Raw genomic sequence first — 19,837 nt, forward strand, 5'->3', positions numbered from 1 at the left:
AAAACTTTTTTTTTTTTTTTCAAAATATTCGGAGCACTGAGCAAGAGAATGCAGATTAATGTTTGGACAGTTAACGGGTTAAAGTGTTTATTTTGCCAAGAATAATGAAAGCTTCGACAAAATATATTATATATGCTCTTGCCTGTTTATTTATATTATGCACCGAAATATTAAGTAAAAACTCAGTAAAGGTGTTTGACACTATATTCTCTATCCTTTCCAAAGAAAATGGGCATAGTGCTCTATCCAGAGACAACGGCTAATATAGTGGCTATTATAGACCTAATACACAATCTCATCAATACAAAATAAGCTTAAGAACTAAAAATTTTTTACCCTACCTGAAATTCTCTTTGTTTTTAATATACGTTGATGACAAAATTAACCATTTGACTGTCGCCACCCCAAATCCTGAAGTGTCTCCTGGTGTCAAAAAATTTTTGGAAAAAAAAAAAAATTCTTATGAAATGATAGAGACTTTTCCCAATGGTAATGACACCAAAAATATGAAATTTCATTGAAAACTTACGGAATTACGCTCTCACGAAGTTAGCGATCTTGGCGATTTCGCCGTCTTTGACCCCTATTTTCAGACAACTGCATTGTTCCAGTCGGCCAAACTCATAGCTATTTCTTTAGAACTCCATTTTATCTATCAATTGAGTACTAGAAACTGCCCATTTACTGATTTCAACAACCCAATAAAGTGGTCAGAAATTGGCAATTTGGCCAATTTCACACAAATTAAAAAAGATGCCAATTTCAAAACAGGGTACAGAATAAACAATGCAGACATTCTTGGCACTAAAATAACAAATCCTCTGTTCATTAGTCATGTCTCCAGGCCCCTCTTATATTACTATTGCTTTCTATTTTGATTTTGTATTCACACAAAAAATAGAAGATTTACTGTTATGCAGACTACTGCATTATTGTAAAAATGGTATAAATAATATCAGTGCACTAGTGAAAGAATATCAGACTCCCCAGTTGATGTGTATTGCACGTGTGGTGTGATTTCCTTACTCTTGAACATTGGTAAAAATCGAACATTTCCACTACTCTGAGCTCAACTTCAAGGTAGTTTTCATTTTGAAACTAATCAAAATCATCTCTATTTCTGTAATATGTTTCCCATTCTATCAAATAAGACCAAGAAAATGAGAAAACAACCATAAATACTATAGGAAAATATATCTCAAAGTCGGCGTTTTAATCCAAAAACACGGTTGGAGTTCTTTTTCTCTCATTATGCACTGTGTGCTGCAGGATTTTTTATACAGTGCACACTGACCACACAGACCCATTCTCTCACATGTGGGCCTACCAGCTTCCTCCTGCTTGATTTGAAGCCGCTAGAATTATCGAGTATACATGTATATAGGTAGTAGGTTGGTAGACAGCAACCACCCAGGGAAGTACTACCGTCCTGCCAGATGACTGTGAAACAAAAACCTGTAATTGTTTTGCATGATGGTAGGATTGCTGGTTTCTTTTTCTGTCTCATAAACACGCTAAGATAACAGGGATATCTTGCTACTCCTACTAACACTTTGGTCACACTTCACAGACACGCACATGCATATATATATATACATACATCTAGGTTTTTCTCCTTTTTCTAAATAGCTCTTGTTCTTTTTTATTTCTTCTATTGTCCATGGGGAAGTGGAAAAGAATCTTTCCTCCGTAAGCCATGCGTGTCGTATGAGGCGACTAAAATGCCGGGAGCAATGGGCTAGTAACCCCTTCTCCTGTATACAATTACTAAAAAAGAGAAGAAGAAAAACTTTATAAAACTGGGTTGCTTAAATGTGCGTGGATGTAGTGCGGATGACAAGAAACAGATGATTGCTGATGTTATGAATGAAAAGAAGTTGGATGTCCTGGCCCTAAGCGAAACAAAGCTGAAGGGGGTAGGAGAGTTTCAGTGGGGGGAAATAAATGGGATTAAATCTGGAGTATCTGAGAGAGTTAGAGCAAAGGAAGGGGTAGCAGTAATGTTAAATGATCAGTTATGGAAGGAGAAAAGAGAATATGAATGTGTAAATTCAAGAATTATGTGGATTAAAGTAAAGGTTGGATGCGAGAAGTGGGTCATAATAAGCGTGTATGCACCTGGAGAAGAGAGGAATGCAGAGGAGAGAGAGAGATTTTGGGAGATGTTAAGTGAATGTATAGGAGCCTTTGAACCAAGTGAGAGAGTAATTGTGGTAGGGGACTTGAATGCTAAAGTAGGAGAAACTTTTAGAGAGGGTGTGGTAGGTAAGTTTGGGGTGCCAGGTGTAAATGATAATGGGAGCCCTTTGATTGAACTTTGTATAGAAAGGGGTTTAGTTATAGGTAATACATATTTTAAGAAAAAGAGGATAAATAAGTATACACGATATGATGTAGGGCGAAATGACAGTAGTTTGTTGGATTATGTATTGGTAGATAAAAGACTGTTGAGTAGACTTCAGGATGTACATGTTTATAGAGGGGCCACAGATATATCAGATCACTTTCTAGTTGTAGCTACACTGAGAGTAAAAGGTAGATGGGATACAAGGAGAATAGAAGCATCAGGGAAGAGAGAGGTGAAGGTTTATAAACTAAAAGAGGAGGCAGTTAGGGTAAGATATAAACAGCTATTGGAGGATAGATGGGCTAATGAGAGCATAGGCAATGGGGTCGAAGAGGTATGGGGTAGGTTTAAAAATGTAGTGTTAGAGTGTTCAGCAGAAGTTTGTGGTTACAGGAAAGTGGGTGCAGGAGGGAAGAGGAGCGATTGGTGGAATGATGATGTAAAGAGAGTAGTAAGGGAGAAAAAGTTAGCATATGAGAAGTTTTTACAAAGTAGAAGTGATGCAAGGAGGGAAGAGTATATGGAGAAAAAGAGAGAGGTTAAGAGAGTGGTGAAGCAATGTAAAAAGAGAGCAAATGAGAGAGTGGGTGAGATGTTATCAACAAATTTTGTTGAAAATAAGAAAAAGTTTTGGAGTGAGATTAACAAGTTAAGAAAGCCTAGAGAACAAATGGATTTGTCAGTTAAAAATAGGAGAGGAGAGTTATTAAATGGAGAGTTAGAGGTATTGGGAAGATGGAAGGAATATTTTGAGGAATTGTTAAATGTTGATGAAGATAGGGAAGCTGTGATTTCGTGTATAGGGCAAGGAGGAATAACATCTTGTAGGAGTGAGGAAGAGCCAGTTGTGAGTGTGGGGGAAGTTCGTGAGGCAGTAGGTAAAATGAAAGGGGGTAAGGCAGCCGGGATTGATGGGATAAAGATAGAAATGTTAAAAGCAGGTGGGGATATAGTTTTGGAGTGGTTGGTGCAATTGTTTAATAAATGTATGGAAGAGGGTAAGGTACCTAGGGATTGGCAGAGAGCATGCATAGTTCCTTTGTATAAAGGCAAAGGGGATAAAAGAGAGTGCAAAAATTATAGGGGGATAAGTCTGTTGAGTGTACCTGGTAAAGTGTATGGTAGAGTTATAATTGAAAGAATTAAGAGTAAGACGGAGAATAGGATAGCAGATGAACAAGGAGGCTTTAGGAAAGGTAGGGGGTGTGTGGACCAGGTGTTTACAGTGAAACATATAAGTGAACAGTATTTAGATAAGGCTAAAGAGGTCTTTGTGGCATTTATGGATTTGGAAAAGGCGTATGACAGGGTGGATAGGGGGGCAATGTGGCAGATGTTGCAAGTGTATGGTGTAGGAGGTAGGTTACTGAAAGCAGTGAAGAGTTTTTACGAGGATAGTGAGGCTCAAGTTAGAGTATGTAGGAAAGAGGGAAATTTTTTCCCAGTAAAAGTAGGCCTTAGACAAGGATGTGTGATGTCACCGTGGTTGTTTAATATATTTATAGATGGGGTTGTAAGAGAAGTAAATGCGAGGGTCTTGGCAAGAGGCGTGGAGTTAAAAGATAAAGAATCACACACAAAGTGGGAGTTGTCACAGCTGCTCTTTGCTGATGACACTGTGCTCTTGGGAGATTCTGAAGAGAAGTTGCAGAGATTGGTGGATGAATTTGGTAGGGTGTGCAAAAGAAGAAAATTAAAGGTGAATACAGGAAAGAGTAAGGTTATGAGGATAACAAAAAGATTAGGTGATGAAAGATTGAATATCAGATTGGAGGGAGAGAGTATGGAGGAGGTGAACGTATTCAGATATTTGGGAGTGGACGTGTCAGCGGATGGGTCTATGAAAGATGAGGTGAATCATAGAATTGATGAGGGAAAAAGAGTGAGTGGTGCACTTAGGAGTCTGTGGAGACAAAGAACTTTGTCCTTGGAGGCAAAGAGGGGAATGTATGAGAGTATAGTTTTACCAACGCTCTTATATGGGTGTGAAGCGTGGGTGATGAATGTTGCAGCGAGGAGAAGGCTGGAGGCAGTGGAGATGTCATGTCTGAGGGCAATGTGTGGTGTGAATATAATGCAGAGAATTCGTAGTTTGGAAGTTAGGAGGAGGTGCGGGATTACCAAAACTGTTGTCCAGAGGGCTGAGGAAGGGTTGTTGAGGTGGTTCGGACATGTAGAGAGAATGGAGCGAAACAGAATGACTTCAAGAGTGTATCAGTCTGTAGTGGAAGGAAGGCGGGGTAGGGGTCGGCCTAGGAAGGGTTGGAGGGAGGGGGTAAAGGAGGTTTTGTGTGCGAGGGGCTTGGACTTCCAGCAGGCATGCGTGAGCGTGTTTGATAGGAGTGAATGGAGACAAATGGTTTTTAATACTTGACGTGCTGTTGGAGTGTGAGCAAAGTAACATTTATGAAGGGATTCAGGGAAACCGGCAGGCCGGACTTGAGTCCTGGAGATGGGAAGTACAGTGCCTGCACTCTGAAGGAGGGGTGTTAATGTTGCAGTTTAAAAACTGTAGTGTAAAGCACCCTTCTGGCAAGACAGTGATGGAGTGAATGATGGTGAAAGTTTTTCTTTTTCGGGCCACCCTGCCTTGGTGGGAATCGGCCGGTGTGATAATAAATAAATAAACATGTATATACATCTGAAACACTGGCTGGTAAAACATATATATACGGCCGAAACAGTCAACGGGTTAAACTTTTCTAAAAAATTCTTTTGAAGAATGATAGTGTATGTACACTATGAGATACACATATATGTGTATATACATTAAGAGTTATGCACATCTTGATGTATATACACTGAGATACATATATGTGCATTTTTTTTTTAACACACCAGTCATCTCCCACCGAGGCAGGGTGACCCAAAAAAAAAAAGGAAATCCTCAAAAAGAAAATACTTTCATCATCATTCAACACTTTCACCTCACTCACACATAATCACTGTCCTTGCAGAGGCACTCAGATACAACAGTTTAGGAGTCCCTTCAAACTGCCATTATCCCAAACTCCTCCTTTAAAGTGTGGGCATTGTACTTCTCATTATCAGGACTCAAGTCCGGCTAACTGGTTTCCTTGAATCCCTTCACAAAATATTACCCAGCTCACACTCCAACACTTTTTGCACCTCTGCAAAAACAGTGATTATGTGCGAGTGAGGTGAAAGTGTTGAATGATGATGAAAGTATTTTCGGTTCGGGGTTTTTCTTTCTTTTCCGGTCACCCTGCCTAGGTGGGAGACGGCCGACTTGTTGAAAAAAAAAAATTGAGCATTAATAACAATTTTTTTTTTTTTTAACAAGTCAGCCGTCTCCCACCAAGGCAAGGTGACCCCCCCAAAAAAAAAGGAAATCCCCAAAAAGAAAATACTTTCATCATCATTCAACACTTTCACCTCACTCACACATAATCACTGTTTTTGCAGAGGTGCTCAGAACACAACAGCTTAGAAGCATATACCTATAAAGATACACAACATATCCTTCCAAACTACCAATATCCCGAACCCCTCCTTTAGAGTGCAGGCATTGTACTTCCCATTTCCAGGACTCAAGCCCAGCTATATAAAAATAACCTGTTTCCCTGAATCCCTTCACTAAATATTACCCTGCTCACACTCCAACAGATCGTCAGGTCCCAAATACCATTCGTCTCCATTCACTCCTATGTAACACACTCACGCACGCTTGCTGGAAGTCCAGGCCCCTTGCCCATAAAACCTCCTTTACCCCCTCTCTCCAACCTTTTTGAGGATGACCCCTACCCCGCCTTCCTTCCCCTACAGATTTATACGCTCTCCATGTCATTCTACTTTGATCCATTCTCTCTAAATGACCAAACCACCTCAACAACCCCTCTTCAGCCCTCTGACTAATACTTTTATTAACTCCACACCTTCTCCTAATTTCCACACTCTGAATTTTCTGCATTAATATTTACACCACACATTGCCCTTAGACAGGACATCTCCACTGCCTCCAACCGCCTCCTCGCTGCTGCATTCACAACCCAAGCTTCACACCCATATAAGTGTTGGTACTACTATACTTTCATACATTCCCTTCTTTGCCTCCATAGATAACGTTTTTTGTCTCCAAATACAGTGGTCCCCTGCTTTTCGTAGTTCCCGGCAATCGTAAAATTCGCCAATCATAGGGGTATTTTCGTATAAACATAGACTCGCTTTTCATAGGTTGACTCGTGAGTCGTAGTTCGTCCGGGACGCATACGCACGGCGTGGGCCAGGGCGGCAGCCAGTCTGGCATTGTTTACCAGTGAGGAAAGGTCCCCTCGCGTGCTCCAGCGAAATATTTCATAATATTCCATTTATTTTAGTGCTTGCAAGTACTAAATAAGCTACCATGGCTCCAAAGAAAGCTCCTAGTGCCAAGCCTGTGGTAAAGAAGGTGAGAAATACGACTGAATTTAAGAAAACCATCATTGAACAATATGAAAGTGGTACAAGTGTGGCCGAACTGTCCAGGATGTATAAGAAACCCTACACAACCTTATGTTCCATAGTGGCCAAGAAAAATGAAATAAAGGATGTTGTTGTTGCAAAGGGAGTAACTATGCTGACAAAAATGAGATCACCAGTACTGGAAGAGGTTGAGAAGTTATTATTGGTGTGGATAAATGAGAAACAATTAGCAGGAGATACTCTTATGACTTCATTTATTTGTGAAAAGGCTAGGCAGTTGCATGAAGATTTGGTAAAGAAATTGCCTGCAAATAGTGGTGAAGTGAGTGGATTTAAGGCCAGCAAAGGCTGATTTGAGAGATTTAAGAACCGTACTGGCATACACAGTGTGGTAAGGCATGGTGAAGCTGCCAGTTCGGACCACAAGGCGGCTGAAAAATATGTGCATGAATTCCAGTACATGAACAGTGAAGGACTGAAACCTGAACAAGTGTTCAGTTGTGACGAAACAGGCCTCTTTTGGAAGAAAATGCCAAAGAGGACCTTCATTACACAAGAGGAAAAGGCAATGCCAGGACATAAGCCTATGAAAGACAGGCTGACGCTAATGTTCTGCGCTAATGCTAGTGGGGATTTCAAAGTGAAGCCATTACTAGTGTACCATTCTGAAAATCCCAGTGTGTTCAGGAAAAACAATGTTATGAAGAGTAAATTGTGTGTGTTTTGGAAATCTAATAGTAAGACATGAGTCACGAGGGAAATTTTCGTCGAGTGGTTCAATGAAGTGTTTGGCCCTAGTGTGAAGGAGTATCTCCTGGAAAAGGAATTGGATCTCAAGTGCGTGCTAGTAATGGACAATGCGCCTGCTCATCCTCCAAACTTGGATGACCTAATTTTCGAGGAGTTTGGGTTCATCACAGTAAAGTTCTTGCCCCCGAATACCACTCTTCTCCTCCAACCCATGGACCAGCAGGTTATTGCAAACTTTAAAAAACTCTACACAAAAGCAATGTTTCACAGGTGCTTGACTGTGAACACAGACACTCACTTGACCCTAAGGGAATTTTGGAGAGAACACTTCAGCATCCTCCACTGCATAACCCTTATAGGTATGGCTTGGGAGGGAGTGAAAGGATTTGGGACTGACTCTAATGAGCCTATGTCTGTTGTAAAATCAATTGTGGCACTGGGGAGTTCCATGGGGTTGGATGTGAGTTTGGAGGATGTGGAAGAATTGGTGGAAGACCACAATGAAGAGCTCACCACTGAGGAGCTGCAAGAGCTTCAGCAGGAAGAGCAACACATCGCAGCTCAGACTCTTGCTGCAGAGGAGGAGGAAGAGAGATGAAAGAAGGTGCCCTCTTCAGAAATTAAAGAGATTTTTACTATGTGAGGTAAGATGGAAAGCTTTATGGAGAAACATCACCCTAACAAGGTTGTTGCAAGCCAGGTTGGCAACATGTACACTGTACAGTGACAAAGTCTTGGGCCATTTTAGGGAAGTGTTAAAGAGACGCCAGAAACAGAGCTCTCTCCAGTTATTTTGTGAGACAGGACTCCAGTGACTCTCAAGGTGGTCCTAGTGGCATTAAGAAACAGAGAAGAGAAGCAACCCCAGAAAAGCAAATGGTATCTGAGGTGTTGATGGAAGGGGATTCCCCTTCCAAACTATAAACAATCCACTCTCTCTCCTCCTCCAGTCTCCCATACACTAAGAAGAATCTCCAATAAAGGTAAGTGTTATGCTGTTAATGTTTCATTCATCATTTCCCATTGTATTGTTTATGTACTACATGTATATTTCACGTTAAAAATTTTTTGTTTTCATACTTCTGGGTGTTAGGAACGGATTAATTGTATTTACATTATTTCTTATGGGGAAAATTGATTCGTAAATCGTAAATTTCATTTATAGTAACGGCTCCAGGAACGGATTAATTACGAACGAGGGACCACTGTATACCTCAACGCACCACTCACCTTTTTCCCCCTCATCAATTCTATGATTAACCTCATCCTTCATAAACCCATCCGCTGACACGTCAACTCCCAAGTATCTGAAAACATTCACTTCTTCCATACTCCTTCTCCCCAATTTGATATCCAATTTTTCTTTATCTAAATCATTTGATACCCTCATCACCTTACTCTTTTCTATGTTCACTTTCAACTTTCTACCTTTACACACACTCCCAAACTCATCCACTAACCTTTGCAATTTTTCTTTAGAATCTCCCATGAGCACAGTATTATCAGCAAAAAACAACTGTGTCAATACCCATTTTGTATTTGATTTCCCATAATTTAATCCCACCCCTCTCCCGAACACCCTAGCATTTACTTCCTTTACAACCCCATCTATAAATGTATTAAACAACCATGGTGACATTACATATCCCTGTCTAGGACCTACTTTTACTGGAAAGTAGTCTCCCTCTCTTCTACACACCCTAATTTGAGCCTCACTATCCTCATAAAAACTCTTTACAGAATTTAGTAACTTACCACCTATTCCATATACTTGCAACATCGGCCACATTGCTCCCCTATCCACTCTATCATATGTTTTTCTAAATCCATAAATGCAATAAAAACTTCCCTACCTTTATCTAAATACTGTTCACATATATGCCTCAATGTAAACACTTGATCTACACATCCCCTACCCACTCTGAAACCTCCTTGCTCATCCGCAATCCTACGTTCTGTCTTACCTCTAATTCTTTCAATTATAACCCTACCGTACACTTTTCCTGGCATACTCAGTAAACTTATTCCTCTATAATTTTTACAATCTCTTTTGTCCCCCTTCCCTTTATACATGCTCTCCGCCAATCCCTAGGTACCTTTCCCTCTCTCATACATTTATTAAACAAAAGTACCAACCACTCCAACACTATATCCCCCCCTGCTTTTAACATTTCTGTCTTGATCCCATCAGTTCCAGCTGCTTTACCCCATTTCATTCTAAGTAATGCCTCACGCACCTCCCCCACATTCACATCCTGTCCTTCTTCACTCCTAAAAGATGGTATACCTCCCTGGCCAGTGCATGAAATTACCGCTTCCCTTTCTTCTTCAACATTTAAAAGTTCCTCAAAATATTCTCGCCATCTACCCAAAACCTCTATCTCCCCATCTACTAACTCCCCTACTCTGTTTTTAACTGACAAATCCATTCGTTCTCTAGGCTTTCTTAACTTGCTCAACTTACTCCAAAATGACAATGCCTCTCCCACTCTATCATCTGCTATCCTTTTGCACTCTCTCACCACTCTCTTCACCTTTCTTTTACTCTCCATATACTCTACTCTTCTTATAACACTTCTGCTTTGTAAAAACCTCTCATAAGCTAACTTTTTCTCTTTTATCACACCCTTTACTTCATCATTCCACCAATCACTCCTCATTCCTCCTGCACCCACTCTCCTATAACCACAAACTTCTGCCCCACATTCTGATACTGCATTTTTAAAACTATTCCAACCCTCTTCAACACCCCCACTACTCATACTTGCATCAGTCCACCTTTCTGCCAATTTTTTTATTATTATTATCACACTGGCCGATTCCCACCAAGGCAGGGTGGCCCGAAAAAGAAAAACTTTCACCATCATTCACTCCATCACTGTCTTGCCAGAAGGGTGCTTTACACTACAGACAGTGATGGAGTGAATGATGGTGCAAGTTTTTCTTTTTCGGGCCACCCTGCCTTGGTGGGAATCGGCCAGTGTGATAATAATAAAAAAAATTTCTGCCAATAGTTGCTTATATCTCACCCGAACTTCCTCCTCCCTTAGTTTATACACTTTCACCTCCCTCTTGCTTGTTGTTGCCATTTTCCTCTTTTCCCATCTACCTCTTACTCTAACTGTAGCTACAACTAAATAATGATCCGATATATCAGATGCCCCTCTATAAACGTGTACATCCTGGAGCCTACCCATCAACCTTTTATCCACCAATACATAATCTAACAAACTACTTTCATTACGTGCTATATCATAAATTGTATATTTTTTTATCCTCTTCTTCATAAAATATGTATTACTTATTACCAAACCTCTTTCTACACATAGCTCAATTAAAGGCTCCCCATTTTCATTTACCCCTGGCACCCCAAATTTACCTACTACTCCCTCCACAACATTTTTGCCCACTTCAGCATTGAAATCCCCAACCACCTCTCACACTTGGTTCAAAACTCCCCACACACTCAACATTTCCAAAAATCTCTCTCTCTGCTCTACACTTCTCTCTTCTCCAGGTGCATATACGCTTACTATAACCCACTTTTCACATGTAGTAGTAGTAGTAGTAGTAGAAGTATTAGTAGCAGTAGTAGTAGTAGTAGTAGTAGTAGTAGTAGTAGTAGTAGTAGTAGTAGTAGTAGTAGAGTAGTAGTAGTAGTAGTAGAAGTAGTAGTAGTAGTAGTAGTAGTAGTAGTAGTAGTAGTAGTAGTAGTAGTAGTAGTAGTAGTAGTAGTAGTAGTAGTAGAAGTAGTAGTAGTAGTAGTAGTAGTAGTAATAGTAGTAGAGTAGTAGTAGAAGTAGTAGTAGTAGTAGTAGTAGTAGTAGTAGTAGTAGTAGTAGTAGTAGTAGTAGTAGTAGTAGTAAGTAGTAGTAGTAGTAGCAAGAAGTAGTAGAAGTAGTAGTAGTAAGTAGTAGTAGTAGTAAGTAGTAGTAGTAGTAGTAGTAGTAGTAGTAGTAGTAGTAGAAGTAGTAATAGTAGTAGTAGTAGTAGTAGAAGTAGTAGAAGTAGTAGTAGTAGTAGAAGTAGTAATAGTAGTAGTAGTAGTAGTAGTAGAAGTAGTAGTAGTAGTAGAAGTAGTAGTAGTAGTAGTAGAAGTAGTAGAAGTAGTAGTAGTAGTAGTAGTAGTAGTAGTAGTAGTAGTAGTAGTAGTAGTAGAAGTAGTAGAAGTAGTAGTAGTAGTAGTAGTAGTAGTAGTAGTAGTAGTAGAAGTAGTAGTAGTAGTAGTAGAAGTAGTAGAAGTAGTAGAAGTAGTAGAAGTAGTAGAAGTAGTAGAAGTAGTAGTAGTAGTAGAAGTAGTAGAAGTAGTAGTAGTAGTAGAAGTAGTAGTAGTAGTAGTAGTAGTAGTAGAAGTAGTAGAAGTAGTAGTAGTAGTAGTATTTAGTAATTTATTACAAGAAAAGGGGTTACTAGCCCATTGTTCTTGGCATTTTAGCTGACTTTTACAACACTCATGGCTTATGGAGGAAAGATTCTTATTCCACTTCCCCATGGATATAAAAGGAAAAGTAATAAGACCAAGAACTATTAAGAATAAAATCAAAGAAAACTCAGATGAGTGTGTATAAATAAACATGTACATGTATGTGTAGTGTGACCTAAGTGTAAGTAGAAGTAGCAAGATGTACCTGTAACCTTGCATATTTATGAGACAGACAAAAGACACCAGCAATCCTACCATCATGTAAAACGATTACAGGCTTTCGTTTCACACCCAATTGGCAGGACGGTAGTACCCCCCTGGGTGGTTGCTGTCTACCAACCTACTACCTACAACAAATATTACCAAGTTAAAATTCCAACATCAAAATGCTTTTCACAGTTTATTAGACTGATCTGAGTCCTATTTACATAGATTTTGGAAAAAAAAAAATATTATCACTTATATTAATAGTTTTCATCTTGTGTGGGAGTGGGATGTCACTTTACCCTGAAGGAAGGAGGAAGATGATACTGTAAATACAATGCTGTGTATTCCAGGGACAGATTTTCAAGTGGCAAACTCTCCTGTCTAATTAAGTTTCAAAAGTCTGGACTCCTATAATGCCAGGTTTAAATTCACTGAAACATTAATAACAAAAATACATCAAAGGTATATTTCAGAGGGCAAGAGAGGTTGTATAGATGGTTTAGCCAAGAAGAGGGGATGAAAGGGATGGGTTTACAAAGAGATCGTATGAATTTGGGTAGAAGGTAGGAAGGGTGTGGGTAGTCCTGGGAACAGTTGGAGAGAAGGGGTAATGAATTTACAGGCTTTAGCATCTAGCAGGTAGGTAGGTAGGTAGTTAGAGTGTGAGTGAGTGAGTGAGTGAGTGAGTGTGTGTGTGTGTGTGTGTGTGTGTGTGTGTGTGTGTGTGTGTGTGTGTGTGTGTGTGTGTGTGTGCGTGGTGTGTGCGTGGTGTGTGTGTGGTGTGTGTGTGGTGTGTGTGTGTGTGTGTGTGGTGTGTGTGTGGTGTGTGTGTGGTGTGTGTGTGGTGTGTGTGTGGTGTGTGTGGGGTGTGTGTGTGGTGTGTGTGTGGTGTGTGTGTGGTGTGTGTGTGGTGTGTGTGTGGTGTGTGTGTGGTGTGTGTGTGGTGTGTGTGTGTGGTGTGTGTGTGGGGTGTGTGTGGGTGTGTGTGGTGTGTGTGGTGTGTGTGGTGTGTGTGGTGTGTGTGGTGTGTGTGTGTATGTGTGTGTGTGTGTGTGTGTGTGTGTGTGTGTGTGTGTGTGTGTGTGTGTGTGTGTGTGTGTGTGTGTGTGTGTGTGTGTGTGTGTGTGTGTGTGTGTGTGTGTGTTAAATAGGAGTGAATGGAGACAAGTGGCTTTTAAATACACGTTGTTGGAGTGTGAAAACGGTAACTTTTATGAAGGAAAAAAAGGTGAGTGGTGCGTTGAGGTATATGTGGAGTCAAAAAACGTTATCTATGGAGGCAAAGAAGGGAATGTATGAAAGTATAGTAGTACCAACACTCTTATATGGGTGTGAAGCTTAGGTTGTGAATGCAGCAGAGAGGAGGCGGTTGGAGGCAGTGGAGATGTCCTGTTTAAGGGCAATGTGTGGTGTAAATATTATGCAGAAAATTCGCAGTGTGGAAATTAGGAAAAGGTGTGGAGTTAATAAAAGTATTAGTCAGAGGGCTGAAGAGGGGTTGTTGAGGTGGTTTGGTCATTTAGAGAGAATGGATCGAAGTAGATTGACATGGAGAGCATTTAAATCTGTAGGAGAAGGAAGGAGGGGTAGGGGTCGTCCTCGAAAAGGTTGGAAGGAAGGGTTAAGGGAGGTTTTGTGGGCGAGGGGCTTGGACTTCCAGCAGGCGTGCATAAGCGTGTTCGATAGGAGTGAATGGAGACAAATGGTATTTGGGACCTGACGATCTGTTGGAATGTGAGCAGGGTAATATTTAGTGAAGGGATTCAGGGAAAAAATTTTGGAGTGAGTTAAACAAGTTAAGAAAGCCTAGGGAAAGTATGGATTTGTCAGTTAAAAACAGAGTAGGGGAGTTAGTAGATGGGGAGATGGAGGTATTAGGTAGATGGCGAGAATATTTTGAGGAACTTTTAAATGTTAAGGAAGAAACAGAGGCAGTAATTTCATGCACTGGTCAGGGAGGTATACCATCTTTTAGGAGTGAAGAAGAGCAGAAAGTAAGTGGGGAAGGTACGTGAGGCATTACGTAAAATGAAAGGGGGTAAAGCTGCTGGAACTGATGGGATCATGACAGAAATGTTAAAAGCAGGGGGGGATATAGTGTTGGAGTGGTTGGTACTTTTGTTTAATAAATGTATGAAAGAGAGGAAGGTACCTAGGGATTGGCAGAGAGCATGTATAGTTCCTTTATATAAAGGGAAAGGGGACAAAAGAGACTGTAAAAATTATAGAGGAATAAGTTTACTGAGTATACCAGGAAAAGTGTTCGGTAGGGTTATAATTGAAAGAATTAGAGGTAAGACAGAATGTAAGATTGCAGATGAGCAAGGAGTTTTCAGAGTGGGTAGGGGATGTGTAGATCAAGCATATATGTGAAGCATATATGTGAACAGTATTTAGATAAAGGTAGGGAAGTTTTTATTGCATTTATGGATTTAGAAAAGGCATATGATAGAGTGGATAGAGGAGCAATGTGGCAGATGTTGCAAGTACAGTGGACCCCCGGTTAACGAACTTTTTTCATTCCAGTAGTATGTTCAGGTGCCAGTACTGACCGAATTTTCTCCCATAAGGAATATTGTGAAGTGGATTAGTCCATTTCAGACCCCCAAACATACACGTACAAATGCACTTACATAAATACACTTACATAATTGGTCGCATTTGGAGGTGATCGTTAGGCGGGGGTCCACTGTATATGGAATAGGTGGTAAGTTATTAAATGCTGTAAAGAGTTTTTATGAGGATAGTGAGGCTCAGGTTAGGGTGTGTAGAATAGAGGGAGACTTCTTCCCGGTAAAAGTAGGTCTTAGACAGGGATGTGTAATGTCACCATGGTTGTTTAATATATTTATAGATGGGGTTGTAAAGGAAGTAAATGCTAGGGTGTTTGGGAGAGGGGTGGGATTAAATTTTGGGGAATCAAATTCAAAATGGGAATTGACACAGTTACTTTTTGCTGATGATATTGTGCTTATGGGAGATTCTAAAGAAAAATTGCAAAGGTTAGTGGATGAGTTTGGGAATGTGTGTAAAGGTAGAAAGTTGAAAGTGAACATAGAAAAGAGTAAGGTGATGAGGGTGTCAAATGATTTAGATAAAGAAAAATTGGATATCAAATTGGGGAGGAGGAGTATGGAAGAAGTGAATGTTTTCAGATACTTGGCAGTTGACGTGTCGGCGGATGGATTTACGAAGGATGAGGTTAATCATAGAATTGATGAGGGAAAAAAGGTGAGTGGTGCGTTGAGGTATATGTGGAGTCAAAAAACGTTATCTATGGAGGCAAAGAAGGGAATGTATGAAAGTATAGTAGTACCAACACTCTTATATGGGTGTGAAGCTTGGGTGGTAAATGCAGCAGCGAGGAGACGGTTGGAAGCAGTGGAGATGTCCTGTTTAAGGGCAATGTGTGATGTAAATATTATGCAGAAAATTCGGAGTGTGAAAATTAGGAAAAGGTGTGGAGTTAATAAAAGTATTAGTCAGAGGGCAGAAGAGGGGTTGTTGAGGTGGTTTGGTCATTTAGAGAGAATGGATCAAAGTAGAATGACATGGAAAGCATATAAATCTATAGGGGAAGGAAGGCGGTGTAGGGGTCATCCTCGAAAGGGTTGGAGAGAGGGGGTAAAGGAGGTTTTGTGGGCAAGGGGCTTGGACTTCCAGCAAGCGTGCATGAGCGTGTTAGATAGGAGTGAATAGAGACAAATGGTACTTGGGACCTGACGATCTGTTGGAGTGTGAGCAGGGTAATATTTAGTGAAGGGATTCAGGGAAACCGGTTATTTTCATATAGTCGGACTTGAGTCCTGGAAATGGGAAGTACAATGCCTGCACTTTAAAGGAGGGGTTTGGGATATTGGCAGTTTGGAGGGATATGTTGTGTATGTTTATATGTGTATGCTTCTAAACTGTTGTATTCTGAGCAACTCTGCAAAAACAGTGATAATGTGCGAGTGTGGTGAAAGTGTTGAATGATAATGAAAGTATTTTCTTTTTGGGGAGTTTCTTTCTTTTTTTTGGGTCACCCTGCCTCGATGGGAGACAGCCGACTTGTTGAAAAAAAAAAAAAAAAAATCAGGGAAACCGGTTATTTTTATATAGCCGGACTTGAGTCCTGGAAATGGGAAGTACAATGCCTGCACTCTAAAGGAGGGGTTTTGGGATATTAGCAGTTTGGAGGGATATGTTGTGTATCTTTATACGTATATGCTTCTAAACTGTTGTGTTCTGAGCACCTCTGCAAAAACAGTGATTATGTGTGAGTGAGGTGAAAGTGTTGAATGATGATGAAAGTATTTTCTTTTTGGGGATTTTCTTTCTTTTTGGGTCACCCTGCCTTGGTGGGAGATGGCCGACTTGTTGAAAAAAAAAAAAAATTCAGAGAAAACCAAATAGCCAGATTTGTTGGTGGTGAGAAAGGCAATGCCTGCACTCTGAAGGAGAGGTGGGGATATTGCAGTAATAGGGACAGTAATCTTGATTATGAGGTTAGCACATCTGGTAAGACAGCTATTATCGATTTTAATATTTTTTTTAACACACTGGCCATCTCCTACCGAGGCAGGGTGACCCAAAAAAGAAAAGCACTTTCACCATCATTCATACATAATCAGTCTTTGTAGAGGTGTGCAGATACAACAGTTCAGTTGTCACTCTAAACAGCCAATATCCCAAACCCCTCCTTTAAAGTGCAGGCATTATACTTCCCACCTATAAAAAGCTATAAGGGCTACTAAAATAAGGGTGCCTGTATATTGTCAAATTTGTAGAAAATTTACAATAATTGAAAAAGTGCAAAATGAGTGCAGTACCACAGCAAGAAAAAATGTAAGTTTTCCTCATAACCAATACTAATAGATACTAACCTGGTAAATAGGTAAGAAGTCTCTCTACAAGCATGAGGAACATGGAGTCTTTGCAATCATTTAAACGTTTGCGAAGATTTTCCAAACGCTGATATCGAGACATAGGACGACCTACGAAATCTGAAAACTGTTCAGCATATTCTCCATCATTGAACTCCCGAGGAAAAAGTCCTAACAGTGCTGTGATCTGTTAAATAAAAATGACAATGTTAAATGCCACAATGATCCTCAAATACGAGATATTCCAAATGTTTGAAAATAAAATATGAATACCAAGATCTGACAAACCTTGAATTTCATCTCAAACTGGATAGCTCATGTAATAACCTACCACCCATCGTACAGCACATTTCTCTAATAAATAAGGAAGTATACTTTATATCAGGAATTTTTTTTTTAAATTTCACCTTATTTAAGATTTCTTTCTTGGACTTGCCCATGAAGAGCGGTTCACCTAGGTAGCATTCTGCAAGGAGGCACCCTAAACTCCACATATCAACCTGTTGGATGAGCAATAAGCCACTCAATTTATCAAAATCACAAGAGTCATTATGTGTGTTTTGTGCTGTCCTATGTCTTTAACACTTACAGTGGCCATCATATACAATTACAGTGCGTTACTGAGGCCAGAGTACCTCACACAGATCTAAGTTTTGAACACAGCTCCCTCAGATAAGCTGTGAGCAGTAAATTTTGGCCTAGATATGAGAGAATAGGTGTGGTAAGTGTGTACAATATAAAAAAAAAAATAGCCCCATGCAGTGTTTGATGGGAAAAACAAAACTAACTGCATGAATGGTTTAAAATAGCAACCTTCAGGTGTTTTCTCAGATGGTTTTCTTGGTATTGTGTAATATAATGGAAGACATACTACTGAAACAGTGTAGGGGGCCTTACCCTTCCTCAGTCAAATTGGCAAAATATCCGCTATTTGAGCCTAATTTCAAGCTATTTCCAATCCTGAAACTAACCAAAATCTTCTCTATTTCAGCAGAATATCTTAAATTTTGTCAAATGATACCAAGAGAGCCAATAAAACCATAAAAACTATCCTAGAAAACACCCTGAAGTTGCTATTTCAAACCAAAAACAAAGTCAGAGTTATGCTTTTCCCATCATGCACCACAAGGCAGGATTTTTTAGTACTTTGCACACTACTGCTCACAGCTTATCTGAGGGAGCTGTATTCAAAATTTAGATCTACGTGAGGTACTTTGGCATCAATAATGTAATTCTATGTGACGGTCATTGAAAGGGTTAAGAAAATACCAAAGCGTAAAAATTATAAAATACTAAACTAGAATTAAATTTAGACACTTTGCACAATGATTACAATGTAAATAACAGAAATAGTATTAGCATTCATATTTAAAAAAGCTGTACATTTCAGGTAAAATAATCGTTTCAACGTATGTTAATTCATATACAAAATAATTTGAAATTAAGACACATGTGCAACATCTGGGTATCTTTATTGTAGACGTTTCGCCATCCAGTGGCTTTATCAATACAGATTCTAGGACATAACTTGAAGACAGTAAGACTATGTACAGAAGATGAGGTAATCAGTCCCTCAACCTTAGAGTAGGTGTGAAGAGCACCGTAGTCGTGGAGATTCTGAATCAGAAGCAAGGAGCCTGGTGCTTATATAGTAACGTCAGGTGTAGCAGACGAAGGCATAGTCACTGGTAGGCGGGATTCCCCAGTGGAAGTAGGTCCTTCCCAAAGAGATGGGTTACTATATAAGCGCCAGGCTCCTTGCTTCTGATTCAGAATCTCCATGACTTCGGTGCTCTTCACACCTACTCCAAGGTTGAGGGACTGATTACCTCATCTTCTGTACATAATCTTACTGTCTTCAAGTTATGTCCTAGAATCTGTATTGATAAAGCCACTGGATGGCGAAACATCTACAATAAAGATACCTTTCTTGCACAAAATAATTTACTAAATACCTCTAAACTGAATTTCATTCCAAAAATAACTTCAGGTGCCCTGTACAGTAGAGTCTGCAGCTCAAAATCTGAATAATAGAGAGAGAGCTCTTCATCTGTATTCCGAAGAGCATTGCCAAAGTCTACTACCATCAGCGATGCCAAGTCATCCTCTGTAAAAGTGAACTTGCAATTTGAATATGTGTATACCAATTACTTTCTTCACTAATATATAATGACTGGAACAAATGTAAGTCAAATTTACAAATATAAATATTTAATTACAAAAACTTACAATTTAACTTATGACACTGAGCTTGAATATCATTACTGATTCTATGTCATCACTGAAAGCTCTTGACTCATATAACGACTCCAACATGCTCATTGGAGAAGCCAGGTATAGATACTCAAAAATCCGGGAAAAAGGAATTAATATACAACTGCTATGGATCCCATCACACATTGGATTACACTTCATGATAAAGTTGATATGTTAGCCAAGAAGAGTACCCTGAAGGAGAATGTAGAATATAACTATGGTATACATGTATCTGTGTCTAGCATTAGGAATAATAATAGGAGAGAAGTAAATAATGAAAATGAATGTTATAGGAATGCAATTAGAAGCCTGAGTAGATCTATAACCCACTATGATAACATGAACGTAGACAAGTATGTTTATGGAGCAACTTGCAATGTGAAAAGACTGGCTGATGTTGTAGCAGCCAGGTTTAGGCCTGGTTACAAGTACTTCTGGCAGTTTGGGAGACACACAGATGATGATCAAACTAAATGCAAATTATGTGGTCAGGCATACGGTCACTGTCTTGAACGCTATTTGCTTAATTGTCCACTTATTGAGGAATACAGAGATAGACAGCTTAAT

The 19,837-nt window shown here is 39.8% G+C and overlaps 1 protein-coding gene across 2 annotated transcripts in view; it reads right to left on the reverse strand.

The window, feature by feature from the left end:
- LOC128705542 (uncharacterized) overlaps positions 1 to 19,837 on the reverse strand; it is an 89,942-nt gene that overhangs the window by 34,290 nt on the left and 35,815 nt on the right. For both annotated transcript variants that reach the window (XM_070088285.1, XM_070088284.1), the window contains exons 6-8: positions 18,970 to 19,121; positions 17,422 to 17,514; positions 17,015 to 17,201 (exon numbers count right to left, since the gene is read on the reverse strand). In XM_070088285.1, coding sequence (XP_069944386.1) covers positions 17,015 to 17,201; positions 17,422 to 17,514; positions 18,970 to 19,121 — 432 coding nt within the window. The remainder of the gene's footprint in view (positions 1 to 17,014; positions 17,202 to 17,421; positions 17,515 to 18,969; positions 19,122 to 19,837) is intronic.

Source organism: Cherax quadricarinatus, chromosome 24, assembly GCF_038502225.1.
Source record: "Cherax quadricarinatus isolate ZL_2023a chromosome 24, ASM3850222v1, whole genome shotgun sequence".
NCBI lineage: Eukaryota > Metazoa > Arthropoda > Malacostraca > Decapoda > Parastacidae > Cherax > Cherax quadricarinatus.